This window comes from Podarcis muralis, chromosome 9, assembly GCF_964188315.1.
Source record: "Podarcis muralis chromosome 9, rPodMur119.hap1.1, whole genome shotgun sequence".
NCBI classification, from domain to species: domain Eukaryota; kingdom Metazoa; phylum Chordata; class Lepidosauria; order Squamata; family Lacertidae; genus Podarcis; species Podarcis muralis.
Window position 1 is genome coordinate 60,011,732 of NC_135663.1, and position 22,231 is coordinate 60,033,962.

The 22,231-nt window shown below is 42.9% G+C and overlaps 1 protein-coding gene across 4 annotated transcripts in view; it reads right to left on the reverse strand.

The window, feature by feature from the left end:
- Nucleotides 1-336: 336 nt before the first annotated feature.
- Nucleotides 337-22,231, reverse strand: part of TEC (tec protein tyrosine kinase) — a 60,718-nt gene continuing 38,823 nt past the window's right edge. For 3 of the 4 annotated variants that reach the window (XM_028745126.2, XM_028745125.2, XM_077934350.1), the window contains exons 3-18: nt 21,607-21,711; nt 20,935-21,016; nt 19,562-19,690; nt 17,674-17,714; nt 15,970-16,145; nt 14,807-14,872; nt 12,857-12,911; nt 12,636-12,715; nt 11,522-11,655; nt 10,561-10,635; nt 8,536-8,707; nt 6,633-6,849; nt 4,766-4,830; nt 4,139-4,257; nt 3,409-3,566; nt 337-1,691 (exon numbers count right to left, since the gene is read on the reverse strand). In XM_028745126.2, coding sequence (XP_028600959.1) covers nt 1,620-1,691; nt 3,409-3,566; nt 4,139-4,257; nt 4,766-4,830; nt 6,633-6,849; nt 8,536-8,707; nt 10,561-10,635; nt 11,522-11,655; nt 12,636-12,715; nt 12,857-12,911; nt 14,807-14,872; nt 15,970-16,145; nt 17,674-17,714; nt 19,562-19,690; nt 20,935-21,016; nt 21,607-21,711 — 1,746 coding nt within the window. In that variant the 3' untranslated portion in view covers nt 337-1,619. Of the gene's footprint in view, nt 1,692-3,408; nt 3,567-4,138; nt 4,258-4,765; nt 4,831-6,632; nt 6,850-8,535; nt 8,708-10,560; nt 10,636-11,521; nt 11,656-12,635; nt 12,716-12,856; nt 12,912-14,806; nt 14,873-15,969; nt 16,146-17,673; nt 17,715-19,561; nt 19,691-20,934; nt 21,023-21,606; nt 21,712-22,231 lie in introns of those variants that run through there. The other variant, XM_028745127.2, reaches the window with a different exon arrangement.

A 22,231-nucleotide genomic window follows, 5' to 3' on the forward strand; every position in this document is an offset into this window, starting at 1 on the left:
GCAATTATTCAAATGTCAGCTGCTTGAATTCGTGCAGGTAATTCTGCTATCCTTGGGGATATAATTTGGATAGTATGGAGCTCATGGGTACAAGGAGTCATAATTTGATGTAATCTGTCAGGAGGCCTACCTTTTTGAGTTATAGCTTCTCTCCTGCATCTAAGGTGGCTTGGGTGTCTAGTAAAGCAGCACATGATCCCAGAGGTAGAATGTTGCAGAAGGCTTGAATGTTCCTTGTGATGTCACACTGTGTAGCACAGCAGACCAGAGCAGCGAAACATCTTGGGGGAATCCTAATGCGAAAGTGTTAAAATTAATTCCAGACAAGTCTGGAAATATTAAAAATCAGTGGCACAGCCTTTATCAAGATTTCAAACAATATGCATATTATTTATTAGACACATTTTTGGTACAATATTTTATAAGGGTTGCGAAGAGCATTTTATCAACTGCAGCACACTGACCAAGAACTCTTCAGTTTATAATAACGCTGAAACTTTACTCTTTCAGCTCTTGGCGATGTGTTCAACTACATGTGCAACATAAAAAGGATTCAACAAGTTGTACTTTTCAAATCTTTCAAGAAAACCTAAAGTCCCATTCATATAAACACATGTGTGCAGTGTATATATTTACAGGATGTGAACTATATATATATATATATATATAAATATGAATGCTGTGTCAAAGTCCCCCCTAAGAAGGTTTTCTTCTTTATTTAATACATTTTCCTAATCCATAGACTCAGGGTGAATTGCAGCAGCTTGTCATCCACTAGAACTTCTACATATTTTTTTTAATCCCACCCTTCCTCTAAGAAACTCAAGAGAATCTCTTGTCCTCTCTCCCTTTGGCCTCTCAACAACCCTGTGAGGTAGGTTAGGTTGAAAGATAGCAATTGGCCCACAATCCCCATATGCGTTTCATTGGTGAAGAGGGATTTGTAATCCAGCCTCTGCTAATATAGCGCACTATCCAGTTACCACTTCTCTATCCGCTAAGTGCTACAATGCACAGAGTAGCAGTGGCCATAGGACTAGCTTCTGGTCTGCCTCTACAGTTATTCTGTAGAAAAAGTCCAGGTGAGAAGATTAAAAGAACACGGTCCTTCATTTGAGGTGGAACAGCTGAGAGGTGCTGCAGTGCCATTAAAGGAAGCAAAACAAAAGAGCACTGCAAGATCATGAGCGAACGGCAATATTTATAGCTTTGGTGAGCCAATGTTACACTGCATTTTCAGGAAAGCCTTGGAAACATTGCTGCTGAAGAATCTAGTCCTTGCCACTCCTCAACATTTGGTTGATAGAAGTGGGAAGAGACTTATAAAATCCAGTTACTGCTCTGCAATTTAGGGCTCAAAGTGTGGTTCCGTCCTGTTTCTTCCCCCCAGCCAAGAACCATGTTTTCCACCTCATCAACCCTCATCAGTGTCTACTTCACAGACTGTTTAAATGGCTGAGCAAACTATGGCTATCTTGGCAAAACACTTCCTTTTAAGGAGAAGGAAACTCTGCATTGTTGTCCTCTCTGTGTGTGTGGCCCTTTGAAGCAACACCCAGGAGCATGGCTTTTCAGAATGCGGTCTCTACTGTGAACAACTTTGTTCCTCTCATGCCTTTTCAGGAAGCATCCTCTGCTATGGTATCAATCATCTGCAGCAAATCCTGAAATGTAGGGCGTCCCTCCGGTTTCTAGAAATTAATAGATAGTATTATTGTGAGCTGCCAATTCTTTAACTCTGATTAAAACAATATCTTTATTAACACAACAACAAAAAAGCAGGTAAAAGCTAATAATTCAGTAGTAGAGAGGATTGCTCCACCGCTACCACCTTTCCATTAATTCACCTAGTGTACTGCTCAGATGAATCACAGATAATTGGGGGGGGGGGGACAAATGCAAATGAATAAAATAAATATTTTCAAAATAACATTAGAGACCTTCAGCCCAACCCGAGTTACAGAGGGCAAATAAATGGGTAAAAAGTATGGGGATTTTTATTTATTTTTTAGAACAGAAGCAAATAATTTCTCATTCTTCACTGCTATTACTAAATCATATAGTCCATCCTCCAACTGAGCCCAGACTTTAGAAGTATCAGGATGAATTTGCTAACAACGATAAAGGCTTTATTTTGTTAGAGGGTAATCTTTTACATGTATCTGATGTAAGCAATTCTACTTAATTAGAAAAATGAAGGTGCAATGTCCTATAAGAAGGCCAGTCACTTCTTGGTGTCACGGGTTCTCTAATTATTTCTCCCTTTCTATTTTTTGATGGCATCTCTCTCACCTGTGCCTCTAAAGTGATTCCATCAAGGAGGGATTGCTCATTCTTACAATTCAGGAACCATGCAAATTCCACTCAAACGGCTTGTCCACACTGGAGCATGATGCCCTCCCTGTTTCACTGTTTTACCTTTCCCCCTGTAAATGCAGGGTTCCTTGATCCTGGCCCCTTTGGACTTTCCAATGATTGGGGAGAAATAGCATTTAAAGAGGGGAAGGTCTGGGAAAACCACAGGATGCCCCTACATTAATGGGGAGACAAGTCGGTGCAAATCCAGTTTGCTCCAGTGTACAGAAACCCTGGGTCTGTACTAGATTTCTCCTTTTAAATGATAGAGAATCAGGATTTTGGAGTTGGAAGGGATCCCGAAGGTCATCTAGTCCAACCCCAGCAATTTTTTTTACCCAATGTGGGGCTCAAACCCACAACCCTGAGATTAAGAGTCTCATGCTTTTACCGACTGCGCTATACTGCCTTCTTTTTTTGCTCTGTTCTTTAGCCTTGATTGTTCTCTGTCTTCATAGTTAAGTATAAAGCATTCCTATATTGTATATCCTAGACATCATCTTAAAAGCAGAGACATCACCTTGCCAACAAAGGTCTGTATAGTTAAAGCTATGGTTTTCCCAGGAGTGATGTATGGAAGTGAGAGCTGGACCATAAAGAAGGCTGATCGCCGAAGAATTGATGCTTTTGAATTATGGTGCTGGAGGAGACTCTTGAGAGTCCCATGGACTGCAAGAAGATCAAACCTATCCATTCTGAAGGAAATCAGCCCTGAGTGCTCACTGGAAGGACAGATCGTGAAGCTGAGGCTCCAATACTTTGGCCACCTCATGAGAAGAGAAGACTCCCTGGAAAAGACCCTAATGTTGGAGGGCACAAGGAGAAGGGGACGACAGAGGACGAGATGGTTGGACAGTGTTGTCGAAGCTACCAGCATGAGTTTGACCAAACTGCGGGAGGCAGTGGAAGACAGGAGTGCCTGGCGTGCTCTGGTCCATGGGGTCACGATGAGTCGGACACGACTAAACGACTAAACAACTAAACGACTAAACAACAAATATTGTATATCAGGGATCACATGGAAATGTACAACTAAAATATAAGGTACTGTACCTCATGCCAGCACAGCAACATCACATCATAAATATTCTTAGATGCTAACTTTGGCCGAAATAGACGGTGTCCTTGGCTAACCATAGTCACTACTTCATAGTTCGTGTTTGTCTCAAAGGGCATTTTGCCTTCAGTAAATACTTCCCACATGAGAACACCTGAAAAATTAAGAGACACAAAAAGACTGTTGGCCGATTACCAGAGAGATGTTATCTAAACTAGAACATGCATGTATCTGTAGTGGCAAATATGTTAATAGGAAGTAATTCCCAGTAAGGTACTTATTGTCTTTTATGCCTGCTGGTCCAAAGTCTTCTAAGGTAATTTAGAATTGACACTGGAACAGTAAGAATGAGAATAAGCCATATGGAGAAAAATTAGGTGAAGAGATGAATTATGTGTAACATCTCAGAGAAGGTTTGACGGCCTATTCATACAACCGTGACTATCACATGATGCTTCAGCTTATCAGATCTTCAGAAACCCCTCTCAAAGAGTGCTTTGAAAGGGGCTGAGACCCTTGAAGGTAAAAAAAGTTCAGGTGATTGACAAATAGCCAATTCTGCCCACCTGTCAAACCTGGTCCACAAGCGGTAGGTGAGATAACAACCTGGCCCACTAGCCTAAGTGTTCTCCACCCCAGTTCTAAATAGTAAATACAAATTATGTGGTCAGTTTGTAGCAATAATATCTCCACATTTAAAATAGAATAAAAACATTGCCACCTTACCAAAAGACCAGACATCTGACTTGCTGCTGAACCTGCTATAATTGAAAACCTCTGGGGGGCACCACTTCACAGGAAACTTAGCACCTGAAGAGCTTGTGTACTGGTCATCAAGCACATATCTAAAAAAGGAAAACACTTTATGATTCCTCCAGTCTGAAACCAGCCCTAGAAGCCTATCAAGAGGTACCTCCTCCAAGAGCCACACCTCCATCTAGTGGCTACTTGTAAACTTCACAAACATCATTTGAAAGTATTAACTATGGAACTAAAATTTAAACCTCCAACAACTTGTAATCTGTACTTGTACTCGTATTTATTGGTCACATGTATCAGGAGCTGTCAGGAATTTGACAACCGCAACTCTTTGGTGTGTTTTTTGTGTGTGTGTGTGTGTGTGTTTTTTTGCAGTTTCTGCAAGCCTCCATCTATGAGTGGAAAGACTTCTGAATCCACCAATCACAATGACATCATCTGATTTCCCCGCCCCCGGGAGGCTTCAGAAGTCCCTTTCAAAGCTGCATTTGGCTTATGCAGGCTCAGTCTAGGTACAAATTCCAGTCCCCTTGTAATTTTCACACTTGCCAATGCAAAATGCACCAGTTCCACTTAAATTCCAGGGGCCAGTACCTTGTCATTCCGAAGTCAGACACTTTCACCACCCCTGATTCGTTCACTAAGCAGTTTCTAGCAGCCTGGGGGAAAACACAGGCATGTTATTATTTACAGTGACGATACAGCCGGATAAGAATGTGCTAAACTTAAATTTTGAAAACTGCAACTGTGCAGAGGCAACCCTGAAGGTAAAGGACTCCTGACCATTAGGTCCAGTTGCGGACGACTCTGGGGTTGTGCGCTCATCTCGCTCTATAGGCTGAGGGAGCTGGTGTTTGTCCACAGACAGCTTCTGGGTCATGTGGCCAGCATGACTAAGCCGCTTCTGGTGAGCCAGAGCAGCGCACAGAAACGCCGTTTACCTTCCTGCCGGAGCGGTACCTATTTATCTACTTGCACTTTGACATGCTTTCAAACTGCTAGGTGGGCAGGAGCTGTGACGGAACAACGGGAGCTCACCCCGTCACAGGGATTCGAACCGCCAACCTTCCAATCGGCAAGCCCTAGGCTCAGTGGTTTAGACCACACAGTGCCACCCGCATGTAGCACACCTCAAGTGGCTGCCTCAGGTGGAGGCATATTTTGGATGCCATTGAGGGCAGCAGAATGAGAGGCAGGCGTATTTTCAAGGGACAGGAGCTATAGCAAAGATTACAAAAAGGGATTGTAGACCCTAACAAATTTATTGCATAATAAGCTCTCGTTGGCCAGATCCCAAGTTCAGCTAGGACTGAAGTGGCTTTCATAAAATACTTAAGCCAACTTGAACATCACATACTCATATTTGGGGTGGCTAAAAATAATAGGTAGCTTTGGTGCCCCATTCTCACATGGGGATACACCTGTCTGAAATTAGTCCCCAGTCTGAAAATCTCTTGAAGTTTCCACATGAAAGCGTAAGAAAAAGAAAAAGCTAACTGTTCCCTAATGATCTGAGAGTCAAAATAACATATTTATTAGTTACATTTGTATCCTGGCCCATGTCCAAAGATCTCAAATAAATGCCATGCACGACTCCTGAGCAGGAGTTTGGCTACTATTCCAACAGAAAGCAATACTTAATGATGAAGACTAACAATATCAGATCTACCAGGGACCTTTAAATCATTAGCGGCTGTATCCTGTAGCCTATGCAGGCATGGGGTAACCAAATGCAAAGAAAACCAGGATACTAGCAGAGATGCCAAAGTGAGAATTTTGGCAAGTGCAACTCATCATGCAGGGTAAAGCATATGCCAGTAGTTTCTAACCAGTGTGCTATAGCACCCTGGGGTGCCTTGAATGATGACTGGCCTTTCTTTCTTTCTTTCTTTCTTTCTTTCTTTCTTTCTTTCTTTCCCTCCGTCTTCTGATGCCCTCTTGTGTCTCTGCCTCCCCAAGGCTTGCGCACTTGTTTATTGCAGCAGTCCTGGTTATAAGCTCTGCAGACGAATTGTGCCTCTGGGAGGGACCTCTCTTTAGGGCGAGGGGGGCCAGCTCAGAGACCAGGGAGGGCAACAGCAGCTGCCCGGAGGACTCCCAAGGAGAGGGGAGAGGAGAGGAGGCTGAGGGAACACTCCACAAGGGAAAGTGTTCAAAAAAGGGGTGAGGGGTTGCCAGCTCTGCAGGCAAGGGGTGATATAACTGGGCTGGCTCCTGAGCCCCACAGGGGTGCTGAAGAAAGAATGTAGTTGGTTAAGGGAGCCATGGACTCAAAAAGGTTGAAAACCTCTGGCATATGTTAAGGGATAAGAATGTTGCTTTCCTTTCCCTTTGGTCACCCCAACTGAGTAAGACAATATTTATAAACCACCAAAAACAGTGGCATTTTGAACACCGTTTCTTTAATAATTACGTTTTCTACACAAAGCAAAATATAAAGACTCTTCAGTATATTATTTACCAGATCTCTGTGAATAAAGCTGTTTCTCTCCAGGTACTCCATCCCTTCACAAACATCCTGGCACATTGTCAACAGATGGTCTTTCGTAAAGTGTCCACGTCTTTGCCGAAGGTAATTCAGAAGGCAGCCATGCTCCATGAACTCTGTCACTATGTAAATAGGTCTCTGCTGGGTGCAGACACCATACAGCTGGACTAATTTTGGATGCGTCAACTTCCTGAAAGGAATTAAAATCCATATATTTAATTGCCTCTGCTGAGCGACCAGCTGTCTTTGGCCATTCCCTAAAGCTGCCCAAACTTATTTCTATCCCAGCGGGTCATTTATAAGACTTATCACTATGACTTTTAAGAATTGTGTCTGAGTTACGTTTTTTCCTACTCCCTCCATTCGCTTTTTCGTGCACATCATGTCTAAAAGACTGAGCTGAGGGTTTGACTCCTGATATTTGTGGGACACTATGAGAGTCTTTTCTTTTTTCAATTATTTTTCAATTATTTTATTTATTTTGACAAAGTAATAATCATAAATAAATAAGAATAAAAATGTGCACCCCACCACTGAGACCATTCTATTGTAACTATCCAAGCTTCCAATATTTCAACACCTCTTGCGATGGTTTGACCCCTTTCCGTTTTAACAGTACAAATTCTACAAACACCCTCCATATCTCCTCAGAATCATTTCTCCTGCTTAGTCCCCATCTTACCTTAATGGCACAAGTTAATTTATCATTAATAGCTACACCCCACACCTCTTTAAACCATTCTTCTATATTATATTCTGCCTGCCCCTTCCTCTTCCCAGCTATAATAATGCGTGCAACTGTCAATAATTTTGTGAACAAGTCCTTCATAGCCTGCGAACCTTCCACTCCATCATAAATTGATAATGCTACCTCTGGACTTTCCGTCAGCTCTAACCCAGTGATTTCTGTTACAGATAGGTAGCCGTGTTGGTCTGCCATAGTCAAAACAAAACAAAACAAAAAAAATTCCTTCCAGTAGCACCTTAAAGACCAACTAAGACCAGTGATTTCTGTTATCTCAAAGACCCTTTGCCAGAAAAATTGTACATATTTAAACCCCCACCACATGTGAACATAATTCCCTGTTCCCTGGCATCACCTCCAACAAAATACCAAATATACTCTGAGAGCTTTTTCAGCCAAAGGGTGGAATAAAAATACAGTGGTACCTCGGGTTAAGTACTTAATTCGTTCCAGAGGTCCGTTCTTAACCTGAAACTGTTCTTAACCTGAAGCACCACTTTAGCTAATGGGGCCTCCTGCTGCTGCTGCACCGCTGGAGCACGATTTCTGTTCTTATCCTGAAGCAAAGTTCTTAGCCTGAAGCACTATTTCTGGGTTAGCGGAGACTGTAACCTGAAGCGTATGTACCCCGAGGTACCACTGTACTTTAAATAAATAAGGTAAAGGTAAAGGGACCCCTGACAATTAGGTCCAGTCGTGGCCGACTCTGGGGTTGCGACGCTCATCTCACTTTATTGGCCGAGGGAGCTGGCGTACAGCTTCCGGGTCATGTGGCCAGCATGACTAAGCCGCTTCTGACGAACCAGAGCAGTGCACGGAAACGCCGTTTACCTTCCCGCTGGAGCGGTACCTATTTATCTACTTGCACTTTGACGTGCTTTCGAACTGCTAGGTTGGCAGGAACTGGGACCGAGCAACGGGAGCTCACTCCGTTGCGGGGATTCGAACCACCGACCTTCTGATCGGCAAGTCCTAGGCTCTGTGGTTTAACCCACAGCGCCACCCACGTCCCTTTAAATAAAGAAAGCTGCATGCAAATACCCTAGGGAGAAGATACATAAGGACCAGGCTCTTTAGGGTTTTAAAAGCAAAGCCTACAAGTTACTTACAAGTTACTTACAAGTTACTTACATCATCACTTTAGCTTCTTCTATGAAGTCCTCTTCATACATTGCACCTTCTCGGATTGCTTTGATGGCCACTTTATATTGCGCTCTCCATTTGCCAAGGCGCACCACGCCAAAAAGGCCGCTGCCCAACTCTCTCATGAAGGTGAGCTCGGCAGGATTGATCTCCCATTTCTCTACAAGGGAGGAAAATAAAACGAAGGTGTTCAGAGGAAGACAATGCTTATGCCCCCCAGGGTTCCCTTTTTCTTTTTCTGAAAGAGACCCAGCCAATACCATTATCCATCCTTTTCCACATTCAGAGAACTTTGGCACTCGCTGCAGGACCCCCACTTCTCATTCTCAAAGCCTTCCTTAAAAAATGGAGAGTTGGGACATCTTTCTCAAAGTAGATGACTCCACAACAACTGGATCTTCAGGAATCCTCTCCACTCAACAGGTTCTTGTAGTTTTGTTTTCTTTTTAAAAATCTAAAACTTTTTATACCTAAGCTCCCAACTTTCTGATACAGACAAATTTTCACAGGAGACATTTTATTGAGGGCTCTTCCAAGCAGTTTTCTGCTTGACTGATGCTTTCTAGGCAGGGGTCCAAGTGGTATCCCCTCTTGTCCCTGCTCCTTTTCCCATGGAAAACCCACTATTCAGTTCTAAATCAGAGCAAACGTCAACCAAGAGAAAACCCGGAGCGCAACAAAAGGAAGGTGTGGATAGGCCCAAACCAACAAATGTAGATTGTGTACTGTAATCCATTTGCCCCTTCTGAAGCAACATCTCTCATGCTTCTCACACTCAACAGAAGCTAACCCAGCCTTTGTTTACTAAAATATAAGCACTGTGATCTGGTACTTCTCTGGGCCACTTGTCTCACTTCTCAAGAAAGCTTCAACCCCTAATGTGTTAAGACTATGCTTTTTCCCCTTTCCCCCTTAGTCTAGTTACACTCTATTATATTTCATATGAATTACTGTTGGACCTAACCTATCATAATAATCATAGAGTAGGGGAAGAGTAGATCCTACTATATTGTCCTGGAAAAGGCTATTTTAAGGCCTAAATGAGACACAACCCCAATCACAGGATTGGTCCTTGTGTGTCTGTTTTCTTCTTTGTTGTTGTTTGTTGTTTAGCCGTGTCCGACTCTTCGTGACTCCATGGACCAGAGCCCGCCAGGCACTCCTGTCTTCCACTGCCTCCCGCAGTTTGGTCAAACTCATGCTGGTAGCTTCGAGAACACTGTCCAACCATCTCGTCCTCTGTCATCCCCTTCTCCTTGTGCCCTCCATCTTTCCCAACATCAGGGTCTTTTCCAGGGAGTCTTTTCTTCTCATGAGGTGGCCAAAGTATTGGAGCCTCAGCTTCACGATCTGTCCTTCCAGTGAATGGATAGGTTTGATCTTGCAGTCCATGGGACTCTCAAGAGTCTCCTCCAGCACCATAATTCAAAAGCATCAATTCTTCGGCGATCAGCCTTCTTTATGGTCCAGCTCTCGCTTCCATACACCACTACTGGGAAAACCATAGCTTTAACTACGGACCTTTGTCGGCAAGGTGATGTCTCTGCTTTTATTAGAAGGCTCTTTTCCAAGAGGTGTAGGGAGGGGGCTCTTTTAACTCTTTGTTCCTGTGGCTGCTAGTTGCTCTGGGCTAACATTACAAGTGCCAATGCCAACTTCCCTGGGGCAAATAGCAACCATGGAGGTGAGGATCTAAATCAGGACTGTGGCGGGGGCAAAGAGTTAAAAAAACCCCACCCTTCATGCAGTGGTCCTCATCCAGATTGCCCCATTCCACGGCTATTATTTAGTCAATTAAAAGCAAGCATGTAAGGGCCATCACATGACTGTCATGTCTAATTTCATCAACCGAAGGCTTACAGAGTTGAGAAGGCTTTTCAGCACAGCAGATGCTGAACTATTCGTTACCAAGAACATAAAAAGATAATTTCAAACAAAATTGCCTCTTTGTTGATTTACAGAATCCCCACACTTTCAAAATAAATATTTTGTTATGTAGGTGTGTAAACGTACCATAACTGAATCCTGCCGTGGTTGGGGAGGGCTTCACCTTTGGAGTCACTGGGTATCGTAATCTTGTAACAAGACCTGAAAGTTTGGGGGAAATCCATATGAAGACTACATCAGGAATTAGGAAGGGTAGTAATGTAGTCCTGCTATTATTAGTGCTTACCATGATATTGGGTTGCCACATTTTTGTTAATTAATAATCATTCACTTTGCTGTCCAATATGTTAAGATAAAATAAAATAAGTGTTCTCAGAAGCTTAAAAAATTAGGAGCAGCCTGCAGTTAAAAATGTTCAAGGGTATAGCATACATTACAAGGATAATTTGGAACCACGAAGGTTAAAATAAGTCAAATAAAAGGGGGAGCACAAGAGGGGTACAGAATAATATTTTACTTTCTTGCACAAATCCCAAAGGTATAGTATCCAGGGAAAACACCCCCGTTATTATTTAAAAACTAAACATGTACATCTAACTTGTTTCTCGAGCAGCAGACCACCCAAGTGCTGAACTGCAAATTCTTTTTTGAAACTGAAGGGAGTTTTAGGGGCAAGGTGTGATATAGCGTGGAATATTACCGTAAAACAAATCCAAAAACCCCACTGGGTACGCAGGGTTCATCTGGACTTCCTTTCGGATCGCATTTCTAGGCACACATCCACACTGTAAGTCACAGCACTTTTTTCTTCTTCTTTTGCCCCAGCACTTTTCCACTCTTTGCTGCTGAATTGGAGCAAACAACAATCCATGGAAAACCCGATTTGCCATTTGTTCCGATTTAGCATTAAAGAGTAGGTTTTCCTACAGAAAGTGGCAGGGGTGCTCAGACACAGAGCTTGAAAGTGCAGACCTATGCAGTGGGCGACAGGCTCTCTAGCTAGGAAGATGTACTTGTCTCCCAAAGTTATGCAACTAGATTGTTAAGCAGCATTCAATCAAATGATAAGAAACTTGGACTCATTTACCTGCAGCGTTGTGTTTATGATACTCAATTAGCTCAGGAATGGAGTCAAATAAATGTTTTTCAGCTAGGTAGTACTGCTTTTGTGATGTCATCGTTTCTTTAATATGGTAGTGTCTTATTCCAGATAACCCTTCTCTAAAAATAACAATAATAATAATTTGGTTTTTCATTTACACTAGACATAATTATGTTACGTATCTTGCTAATAAAGTATTTTACTAAAACATTTACAAGTGTTTTTCAATCAGTAGAGTAACTGAGGGACAAACTTTGCCCTGAAACTGTTAACTGAAGTGAGCTGCTAAAGAACAATTACAGTCTTTGCCTCTTTTGTTCACAACGATTGTGAAAACCTAGGGCATGCAGCTACAGTAGAAGTAGGCAGGCAGCTTAAACACAAGCACTCACACGTGTGTGAGACCAACCCTACAAGCTAGTAAAGTTATTTAGCCTACCCCAGGCTTGTAATACCAGCATTTTCGAGAAGGAAGTCTAAGAAGCAACATTAGAGAAAATAAACAAATACATTTCTGGTCAACTTTACAGCTACATATGTATTTCTGATGATAGTTTCAGCAACTTACACAAAGTGTATCCTTGGTATGTGCAAAGGCAATGCACAGGATCCATTCTGAGGCTTAAGTGAAGAAGGAGAGTTCCTCAGGAAAATGGAGGCGAGGGGCTGAGGGGCTGCCTCACAGTTTCATGGGAATCTGATATCAGCAAACGCCAGCCTTTACAGATGTGGATGAGACTTTGGACTGAAGTCGAGAGAAGCTCTGACTTTAATGTGGGTGGTCATATAGCCCATCAGAAATTAATTTAGAGACTGTTCCCACCTTCTTAATTATTCTAACTTCCTTTGCCAAAGAAGAGGCCAGTTGCAACTAGCTAGAATAATAAAACCAATCCTAGGACATCATTTGATCTAATTTAGTTGATGCAATGACCTGTTTGGATAATTGAGTGGAGGCACACGTTTCAGCTTACTTCTACAGAAAAGGTTTGATGATAAAATATGTGTGATTTGTCTTAAAAGAGGAAGCCAGATGTTTACATACATAGAAGCAAGAAATTGTCAAGGGAGGGTATAATTTATGGATTGAGCAACTTACCCTCCAAATTTTGCATAAAGTGATACTGTATATAAACCTGGTTGGCTAGAGTCCCTCACCATGAAACCACCTTCTTTATCCTAAAATCCAATAAAAAAAATGAAAACTTCATTCAACAAGCTTTTCCTATTTGAATGATTTATGATTCATTCAAGCATATGAAATAAAGTTAGTTTAAGTTTTTATGTTGTACTTAGAAACATTATAAAGAAAATGCTCACTTCATTTCTTAGGAGTTGTTCAGCTTTGCTTCTGTTTAGATTTCGACAGTACCATCTAAAGAGAAAGGGGAAAAAATCAAAAGCTGTAATATGTTAGGCTGCTGACTTTGGATGTGACATGGAACAGATCCAGTTCAGACATCCTGCTGATCCCTTAACCATGCTTAAGAATTTGGGAATAGGTTATGAGCTCCTTCGCCCATGCCATTATTCTCTCTTCTGTGTTTATTCCCTATAAATGCATACAGAAATACACACACCACATTTCTGTTTACCATGGTTTAGTGTTAAATATCTGCATTGTTAGAAAACGTTAATGCTAACCAGATTCTCTCTCAGTTAATAAAGGAACATGATTAAGACAGACAAGGAAAACGTGTGGGAATGTTTGTGCTGAAGAGGTGTGAAGGGGGAGCTCAAAACCACAAACTGCTTTTAATATCTTAATCATGGTAAATAAAATAGTGGTGGTATGTCTGTAACAAGTCACAAGGAGTTCTGAATTACCATATTTTTCGCCCTATATGACGCACTTTTTCCCCTCCAAAAATGAAGGGGAAACATGTGTGCGTCCTATGGGGCGAATGCAGGCTTTTGCTGAAGCTTGGAGAGCGAGAGGGGTCAGGGCACACCGACCCCTCTCTCTCTCCAGGCTTCAGGAAGCTATCTGTAAGCCTGGGGAGCCCGCAGGAGTTTCCGTAGGGCTCTCTAGGCTGTGGATAGCAGCCTGCTTGCCTGGAGCGCGCTGAAGCAGAGCGCCCCGCGCTTCGGGAAGCTATCCGTAAGCCTGGGGAGCCCGCGGGAGTTCCCACAGGGTTCCCTAGGCTGCGGATAGCAGCCTGCTGCCCGGAGCGCAGGGCGCACTGAAGCAGAGCGCCCCGCGCTTTGGGAAGCTATCCGTAAGCCTGGGGAGCCCGCGGGAGTTCCCGCAGGGCTCCCTAGGCTGCGGATAGCAGCCTGCTGCCCGGAGCGCAGGGCGCACTGAAGCAGAGCGTCCCGCGCTTCGGGAAGCTATCCGTAAGCCTGGGGAGCCCGCGGGAGTTCCCACAGGGCTCCCTAGGCTGCGGATAGCAGCCTGCTGCCCGGAGCGCAGGGCGCACTGAAGCAGAGCGCCCCGCGCTTCGGGAAGCTATCCGTAAGCCTGGGGAGCCCGCGGGAGTTCCCGCAGGGCTCCCTAGGCTGCGGATAGCAGCCTGCTGCCCGGAGCGCAGGGCGCACTGAAGCAGAGCGTCCCGCGCTTCGGGAAGCTATCCGTAAGCCTGGGGAGCCCGCGGGAGTTCCCACAGGGCTCCCTAGGCTGCGGATAGCAGCCTGCTGCCCGGAGCGCAGGGCGCACTGAAGCAGAGCGCCCCGCGCTTCGGGAAGCTATCCGTAAGCCTGGGGAGCCCGCGGGAGTTCCCGCAGGGCTCCCTAGGCTGCGGATAGCAGTCTTCTTGCCCGGAGCGCACTGAAGCAGAGTGCCCCGCGCTTCGGCCAGATATCTGCAGCCTAGGGAGCCCTGCGGGAGTTCCTGTGGCTGGGGGGGGGGATAATTCCCCCCCCTTTATTCCCCCCCCCCAAAAAAAACTAGGTGCGCCCTATGGGCCGGTGCGTCCTATAGGCGAAAAATATGGTAGCTTCATTTCCTTGTGATGTGTACTCATATATGCATATATCATTTTTTCTTAATGTAAAATGTGAAGTGGCCCTTAGCTACTCTGCAATGTTGATTTTCTGTGAATAAAGAGGGTAGGTATCAGTAGATGTTTTACAGAACAACAGCTTTTATGAAGTTTTGGAACCGGTCAGGAGTGTTTTTTTAAATGTTAGCTTACTCTCAAGCTGGTGAAAGAAGAATACCGTAGAAGTGGGTGTCAGAGCTCACTTGATTCAGCCAATTATTTTTATGCAGTTGCCAAAATACATACAGAAGGATTTTCTCCCAGGTACTACATTTAAGTATTTACTTACTCATATTGATCTAGACTGTTGGACTTCTTTCCTGTTACATAGTTGCTTGGAATATATCCTTTGCTTCTAGAAGTGACCAAAAGAAACCCATGCTTAGAAAACACATATTATAACCATGTCAGAGTAATAAACTTGCATTTATTTATAAATTCCACAGTCATCTATCTAGCCCACACAGGGTATTCAAAGCAATGCACAGGATAATAATAATATATTTTATATTTTATATAATAAAATATATATATGTTTTCGTAGATTTTCACGGGTACAGGAATGCAGGTTTTGGTGTCCTCGGGTATCTTCCCGTGTAAAAGTTGGGGTGTCTAGGCGACGTTTCGACGAGGTCTCACTCGTCATCTTCAGGCTGGTGCTTTCGGCTTCTTGTTACTATATATATATATATGGTTGCTTTCTACATACGTATTAGTGCTACTAACATTTTTCTCATTATAAATCAAGAAATTAATGCGAACTCTTATTCCCAACATCTTTTAAAATATATTCTTTATAGCATGTGCTGGCTCTTGAGCGAAAAAAAGGTTGGACACCCATTCACCAACAATTAAAATGTTAGTAATGGCCATCATAATGCAGTTACATCTATTGGAATCATTGTACCATCCATTTCTGGCAGTATTAAAAAGCTGAAATAATGGTCACATTCCTTTGCTGTTGTTTAGTCATGTCCGACTCTTCATGACCCCATGGACCAGAGCATGTCAGGCACTCCTGTCTTCCACTGCCTCCAGCAGTTTGGTCAAACTCATGCTGGTAACGTCGAGAACACTGTCCAACCATCTCGTCCTCTGTCGTCCCCTTCTCCTTGTGCCCTCCATCTTTCCCAACTCAGGGTCTTTTCCAGGGAGTCTTCTCTTCTCATGAGGTGGCCAAAGTATTGGAGCCTCTGCTTCAGGATCTGTCCTTCCAGTGAGCACCCAGGGCTGATTTCCTTAAGAATGGATAGGTTTGATCTTCTTGCAGTCCATGGGACTCTCAAGAGTCTCCTCCAGCACCATAATTCATCAAAAGCATCAATTCTTCGGTGATCAGCCTTTTTTATGGTCCAGCTCTCACTTCCATACATCACTACTGGGAAAACCATAGCTTTAACTATACGGACCTTTGTTGGCAAGGTGATGTCTCTGCTTTTTAAGATTCCTTACCCGTATTTATCTCTTGCTTTCCACCAGTGAATGTCATTTTTTTCAAGGATGGTATATTCTTGACCTCTTTCCAGTCTCAAGTCATGAGGTTCCGTGGGCTGAAAGTCATACATGGCTACTACTATTTCTTCCTCTTCCTCCTCTTCTTCCTGGGGAACAGGGGGTGGGGGCCTTCTCTGAAATTGAAACAAGGTATTAGAACCATTTTCACTTACAGATTCTAATCGTTATATTTAATTAAGGTTATTGTTATAGGTCTGGGGGGAGGGCTAAATGCCTGGGTTTAATAAATGTCAGACTTTAATTGGAACTGGTATGTGAAAACAGGATGTCAGATCCTTCTGACTTAAGACATATCATTGGGTCTTGTGTGAGACCAACTTCAAAGTCCTTGGAATTAGCATAAGTAAAAACTAATTAAGCCAGGCAGACATCTTAAATGGAGACACCTCTTAATCCTAGAAAATTAACCTGAGTTAATTGTTAATTAAGTCACAAACAATTTCCTTGGGAGGAAACCTCATGGGGGAACGAGCCATTAAGACAACAGGAGGTTAGCACAACTGTGTTACAAAAGACCTGGGCTTAGGTTAGCAAGTTTAGAACAGGTAGGATGTAGGGGGGGGGTTGGGGGGGAGGCAAGCTGCAGGGTGTGGGTGTTTGGTTGCTAAGAATTGGCTTGGGGGTTTTGACAGAAGAGACAGAAACCTGTTTGCACAGATCTAGCATAAGCATATGCCTGTGAATACTAGCATTTGTATGGAAATACAAATACTGATCTCAGTAGAATAATTAAGCATAGCATATGGTACAGCACATGACAGTCGGGGTATAATGATATGTTGCCTCAGCAGATACATGTTTCCAAACGTGTGTTTGCTGAGTCCAATAATAATAATAATAATAATAAATTATTTATACTCCGCCCTCCCCAGCCAAGGCCGGGCTCAGGGCGGTTAACAAGCAATAATAAAAACAAGTTGAATGAATACAACTTAAAAACAAGATTAAAATACAACATTAAAACATTAAAAGCAGCCTCATCAACAAGAGGAGAAAGGAAAAAGAAAGAGGGGGAGGGAATCAAATTGACTCCAAGCCAAAGGCCAGGCGGAACGATATCTTACAGGCTCTGCGGAAAGAAATCAGATCCTGCAGGTCCCTGGTCTCATGAGACACTGAGTGTTCCACCAGGCCGGAGCCAGTGTTGAAAAGGCCCTGGCTCTGGTTGAAGCCAATCTAACTTCCTTACGGCCCGGGACCACTAGGGTGTTGCTATTTATGGACCTTAAGGTCCTCCATGGGGCATACCAGGAGAGGCGGTCCCATAGGTATGAGGGTCCTAGGCTATGGATTTGGAGCTTTTACTCAGACCCCCATTGGATTTGGATTACCTATATTTCAGGTTGTATTACAACCTGAAATATATAATTCCAATTATAATAGTACAGAACTGAATGTAAGTTAAAAGCATAAGACAACCCTTGCTGAATCAGACCAAAGACCCATAAAATCTTACAGTGAACAGCCAGATGCCAGCAGGAAGCTCAAGCAGTACCTGAGCACAACAACACTTTTTTACTTGTGATCCACAGCAACTCAGAGATAAACCACCTCTGATACTGCTGGTAATACAGCCATCAGACTAGCAACCATTAACTCCCATCAGCTATAGCTGCTTAGTGCTCTGAATTCTCTCCTTACCTTACTTTTATCCGGCATTGATGGAGGCAAAGTCTTCATACCTAAAACAAACCACAGAAATCACAGAGTCTGAATTTAGAGGTATCTGTTAAAGGCTTAAGTATGTAGCATCAAGATTTTTGAAAGATCAGAATGGCTGCACTTCCCCATATCATATCATGTTGCTGATTGATTAACCATTAGAAATGGTTATGGATTAACCAACACAGATGGAAGCCAGCCACAGGATTTCACGCATTCTCTCCCCCCCCCCCTCCTTCTGATGTGCAAATTTTCCACACTGGGTCTAACCCATTAAGTTAATTTGGCATCAACATTAACCATCATTGTGGTTCAAAGCAGAATCTGAAAATGTGTATGGTGACACTGTATGGTGTGGTGTGCTGACCATGCTGCCAGAAGAATTGTAGAATCGTAGAGCTGAAATGGACCCCAAGGTCTCCGAGACCCCTGGGTATAGGATGGTATATAAATTCAAACAACAACCACAGGCAGAAGCATTTAAACAGGAATAGGAACCTTCATGGAGGTGGCAGCAATCACCCTGTTTATAGTATGAGTCTAAGTAGGTCCATAAATAGTACACAACAGGGATGACCTTAAGGTAGATTGGGATCTGCTGACATATCTCTGGGTGATTTGCACAAGACTGTCAATTATTAAACACAAGGGTTGCCAAAGCTGCATCCTTATGCATGGCCACGAAGTCTACGAACCTTCGTGCTCACAACTGCTTTCATCAGAGGTACCGTGTGCATTGCCATGGACCCGGCGCGAGTTGCATGCATGTGACATTATGCACACGCATTGCACATGCATCATCAGGAGGAGGCTGAGCCCAGAGCCCAGTGAAGCACAGTTTCAGTGGTGGCCGGCGGCGGCTCCTCCTCTCTCGTGTTCAGGAGAAGCCAGCCACTGAAGCCGTTCTGCTCTTGGCTCTGTGCTCAGCCTCCTCCGTCCCTCAACAGATATGGGGGAATAAGAAGAAAAGAAGGAGGAGGAGGAGGAGGAGGTTTGGATTTGATATCCCGCTTTATCACTACCCTAAGGAGTCTCAAAGCGGCTAACAATCTCCTTTTCCCTTCCTCCCCCACAACAAACACTATGTGAAGTGAGTGGGGCTGAGACTTCAGAGAAGTGTGACTGGCCCAAGGTCACCCAGCAGCTGCACGTGTTGGAGCACGGAATTGAATCCGGTTCACCAGATTACGAGTCCCCCGCTCTTAACCACTACACCACATGCTATGGGGCGAATACACCTCAGCCCCATAGAGTTGGTGCTCTTGGCTTTCATTATAAGCTGGCAAGGATCATTACCATCTACCTGCCTCCAAAAGCACATCGAGGGGCACGCTTCCTATTTCCTCTTTCATTTTTTGAAAGTTCATATTGGAACCAGAGCAGCTGAACATAAAGAGAAACAACTGATAGGAGAGGAAGGGGAGCAATCTGGGAGGCTGCGGGGAGGGAAACCGAAGAGATGGGATAAATAAATAAAAATTTAAAACTGTCCAGTAGCACCTTAGAGACCAATTAAGTTTGTTCTGGGTATAAGCTTTCGTGTGCATGCACACTTCTTCAGATACACACAGGTGGGGTTAGATTCCAACACAACAGCAGCAACTAAAAAACTTCCCCACTACCACATTAAATTGCTGGAGAAGAATGCTTGGCCTGGTGAGCTTGGTTCTGATACAGATCAAAAAGTCTTGGGCTGAAAATGTGCTCAGAGCTTTTGACTCTTAATTCTTAGTGTATGTCTACCTATCTGAGCCACTAGTTTGCAACCTAGCTCCAGTTGGTGTACTTTAGGGTTCCGGGATATGAGGGCGCAAATTGTGCAAGCCTGAAGTCTGGCTACCCTGGTACAATGAATACAAGCACTTACCGTTTTCAAAGAGGTTATATTTTTCACATCCAGGCGCTAATTTTTCTGTTTGTCTGCAGCACTGGTAGATCCCATCTGTCCAGAATTTAGGGTGGTACTTAACCATTATATTATTGTTGTTTTTTATTTCTACAAAAAAGTAAAATGCCAACATTTCAGGCCAAAATGACAATGTTCTGTTAGTAGTTCTGTTCTTCTAGCTTCAGCACTGTTAATATTTTAGCCTAAGGGAACCATCCTTATTGACACATCTCCACTCTTCAGAGATTAAGTACACCTGAACATGAAAAACGCCACCGAAATATAAAATATCTATGCAAACAGGCATTATTCAGACATTATTAAAAGTCAAATGATCTATCATATCATTAACGACCAAAGCATCTATGGTCAAATGAAGTTTTGGGCTTTGCTCTGAGTACTTCCTTATTTTGGGATACATTTCTATTTTTTTCCCTCATATTCCAAAACATAGTAGATAAAGTGGGGATTCTGCACAGTCAAAGACCTTAAATTATGCCTCAACCTCTACTTGAAATTTATACTCAGTTTACATCAATTTAACTATCACTGTTTCTCCCAATAGATTCTGGGAATTACAATTTAGTCAGGCGCTGAGAGTCCTCCATCAGAGATTCCTACTTCCTTACAGGCCCACATACAGGCCCTTACAGGCCTATTCTTAGGATGGAATTAGATGTTACTCAGCACCATAGCACTGGGAGTCCTATTTTGGCCTCGTAACATAAACATGGGGCAAGGACTGCTGGGGGAACTACAAGAGAAAAAAATCAATGGGTAGAGGTGCTTAATCCCTTGTCCACTGATTCTCTCCTGCAAATACCTTTCAGCTTTAAAAAGAATTCGCTGGGACAGTCTTCAAGATCATAAGAAGACTGCAGGGAAAATGTTTGCCCTTGAAGAAGGCATTTGCTGGTAGACGCAGGAAGGGTTAAGCAGCTTGTTATCTCCTGCATGTACCATGCTCCAACATTAGCATTAACCAGAAGGGAAGTGTTTAAGGAAGATGCATTTGATGGTATCTAGATCTATTCTTAGGGTTCCCAAGAAGAGGGAAATAAATGTTGAAGATGTTGAAATATTATTTCTTATGAAGACATGACTTGTACAAGTAGTTATGATCCCCTCCTCACTGTTCTACCCCGCATAGTTTTCAACTGACTTCTCCTCCCTCTCACCCAGAAATATATCACTAGACACAAATTGCTATTTTCTGTTTTTAAATAATGGTGGCTGGGGATGCATCAGTATGTACAGTATGCACATGTGAGAAAGTTCTTTGTTAGCCTTTTCGATCAGGGTTGTTTCCTTCTCTCCTCTCATATGCAAATGTTATAAACAGCTGCAGTTACCTTCTTTCAAGTTCCTTACCCACTGATCTCTACTGTATGCAGTGGGAGCAAAAATATAAAGTGTGCTGTTTTCATACACAACCTGGAAAGGACAAAGAAGAGAAAAGTTATGATAAGAGTGGCAATATTGGCTGTGCTTTATTGACTACTATACAGCTCATATCTCCTCAACAAGTGCAAAATTGGTGCTTGGGATCCATAACAGACTGGACCAGTAAACTATCACTCAATTCTGTCAAGATGAAGGTCTCGTTCATCTGCCCAGGTAGGTGGTGTTCATCCAAGTTGGTGGCCATCACTACATCTTCTGGGAGACAATTCCATAGTTAAACAAAGTGTTGTGTGAAGTACTTCTTTGTGTCTGTCCTGAATCTTCCAATACACAGCTTCAATGAGTGACCCAAACTTCTCTCAACCTTCACCTTGCTCACTTTCTCCCTTGAACTCAAAAACAGGAAATGTTGTGTTTTTCCTCATAGGGGGGTAGTCCCATCTCCTTGATCATTTGGTTTTCCTTTTCTGAACCTTTTCCAGCTCTGCATATCCTTACTGAGGCAAGGTGTACACAGCATTCAAATTTGTGGTTGCACCATAGATATGTATGATGCTATTGTGACACTGATATACCGTATTTTTATGGAGTTGACTGCGTTTTCAACCCTAGAAACTTACCTGAAATGGGTATTTATTTTGACAGGGAATAACTAAAGCATCATTCTTCACGATTTCCACACACTTGATTTTGGAAATGTCAACTGATCCTTTTCGGTACTTTTTCTGCAACATGTCAAACAAATGTGTAATGAGGTCACATTTTTTAAATGCATGAGGTTACAGTACAAATTTCAGAGATATTGCAAAATTCAATTTTATGGGCTATGCCAGAAGAGGGCACAGCACAATTCTTGTTCAAGTGAAACTTAACAACACATTGCTCAATGGCTTTGACATTCCTGAAGGTGGAGCACAAATGCATCATAATTACTGATAGCTGTTAACGACTGCAGAAGACAGAAGACACAGTAAAAACCCCTCATAGGGTTAAATTTCTTACTCAGATTATTGAAATCATTTCTTTGTGCAATTTTCATTACTAGGAGTGTTCTTGCAAGTGACTCCCATAAATTAATTTATAATGATTCATTCTTCAGAGACTGACACAAGTATGTCAAGAAGATTTCTGCATAGCAATGCCTGATCCACAACTAGCCATGTGTCTTAAACTTTCATAAGTCAATATTTTAAGCAACAATATTATTTGCTGTCTAATCATATTAACTAAGTTAAAGTTAAGATT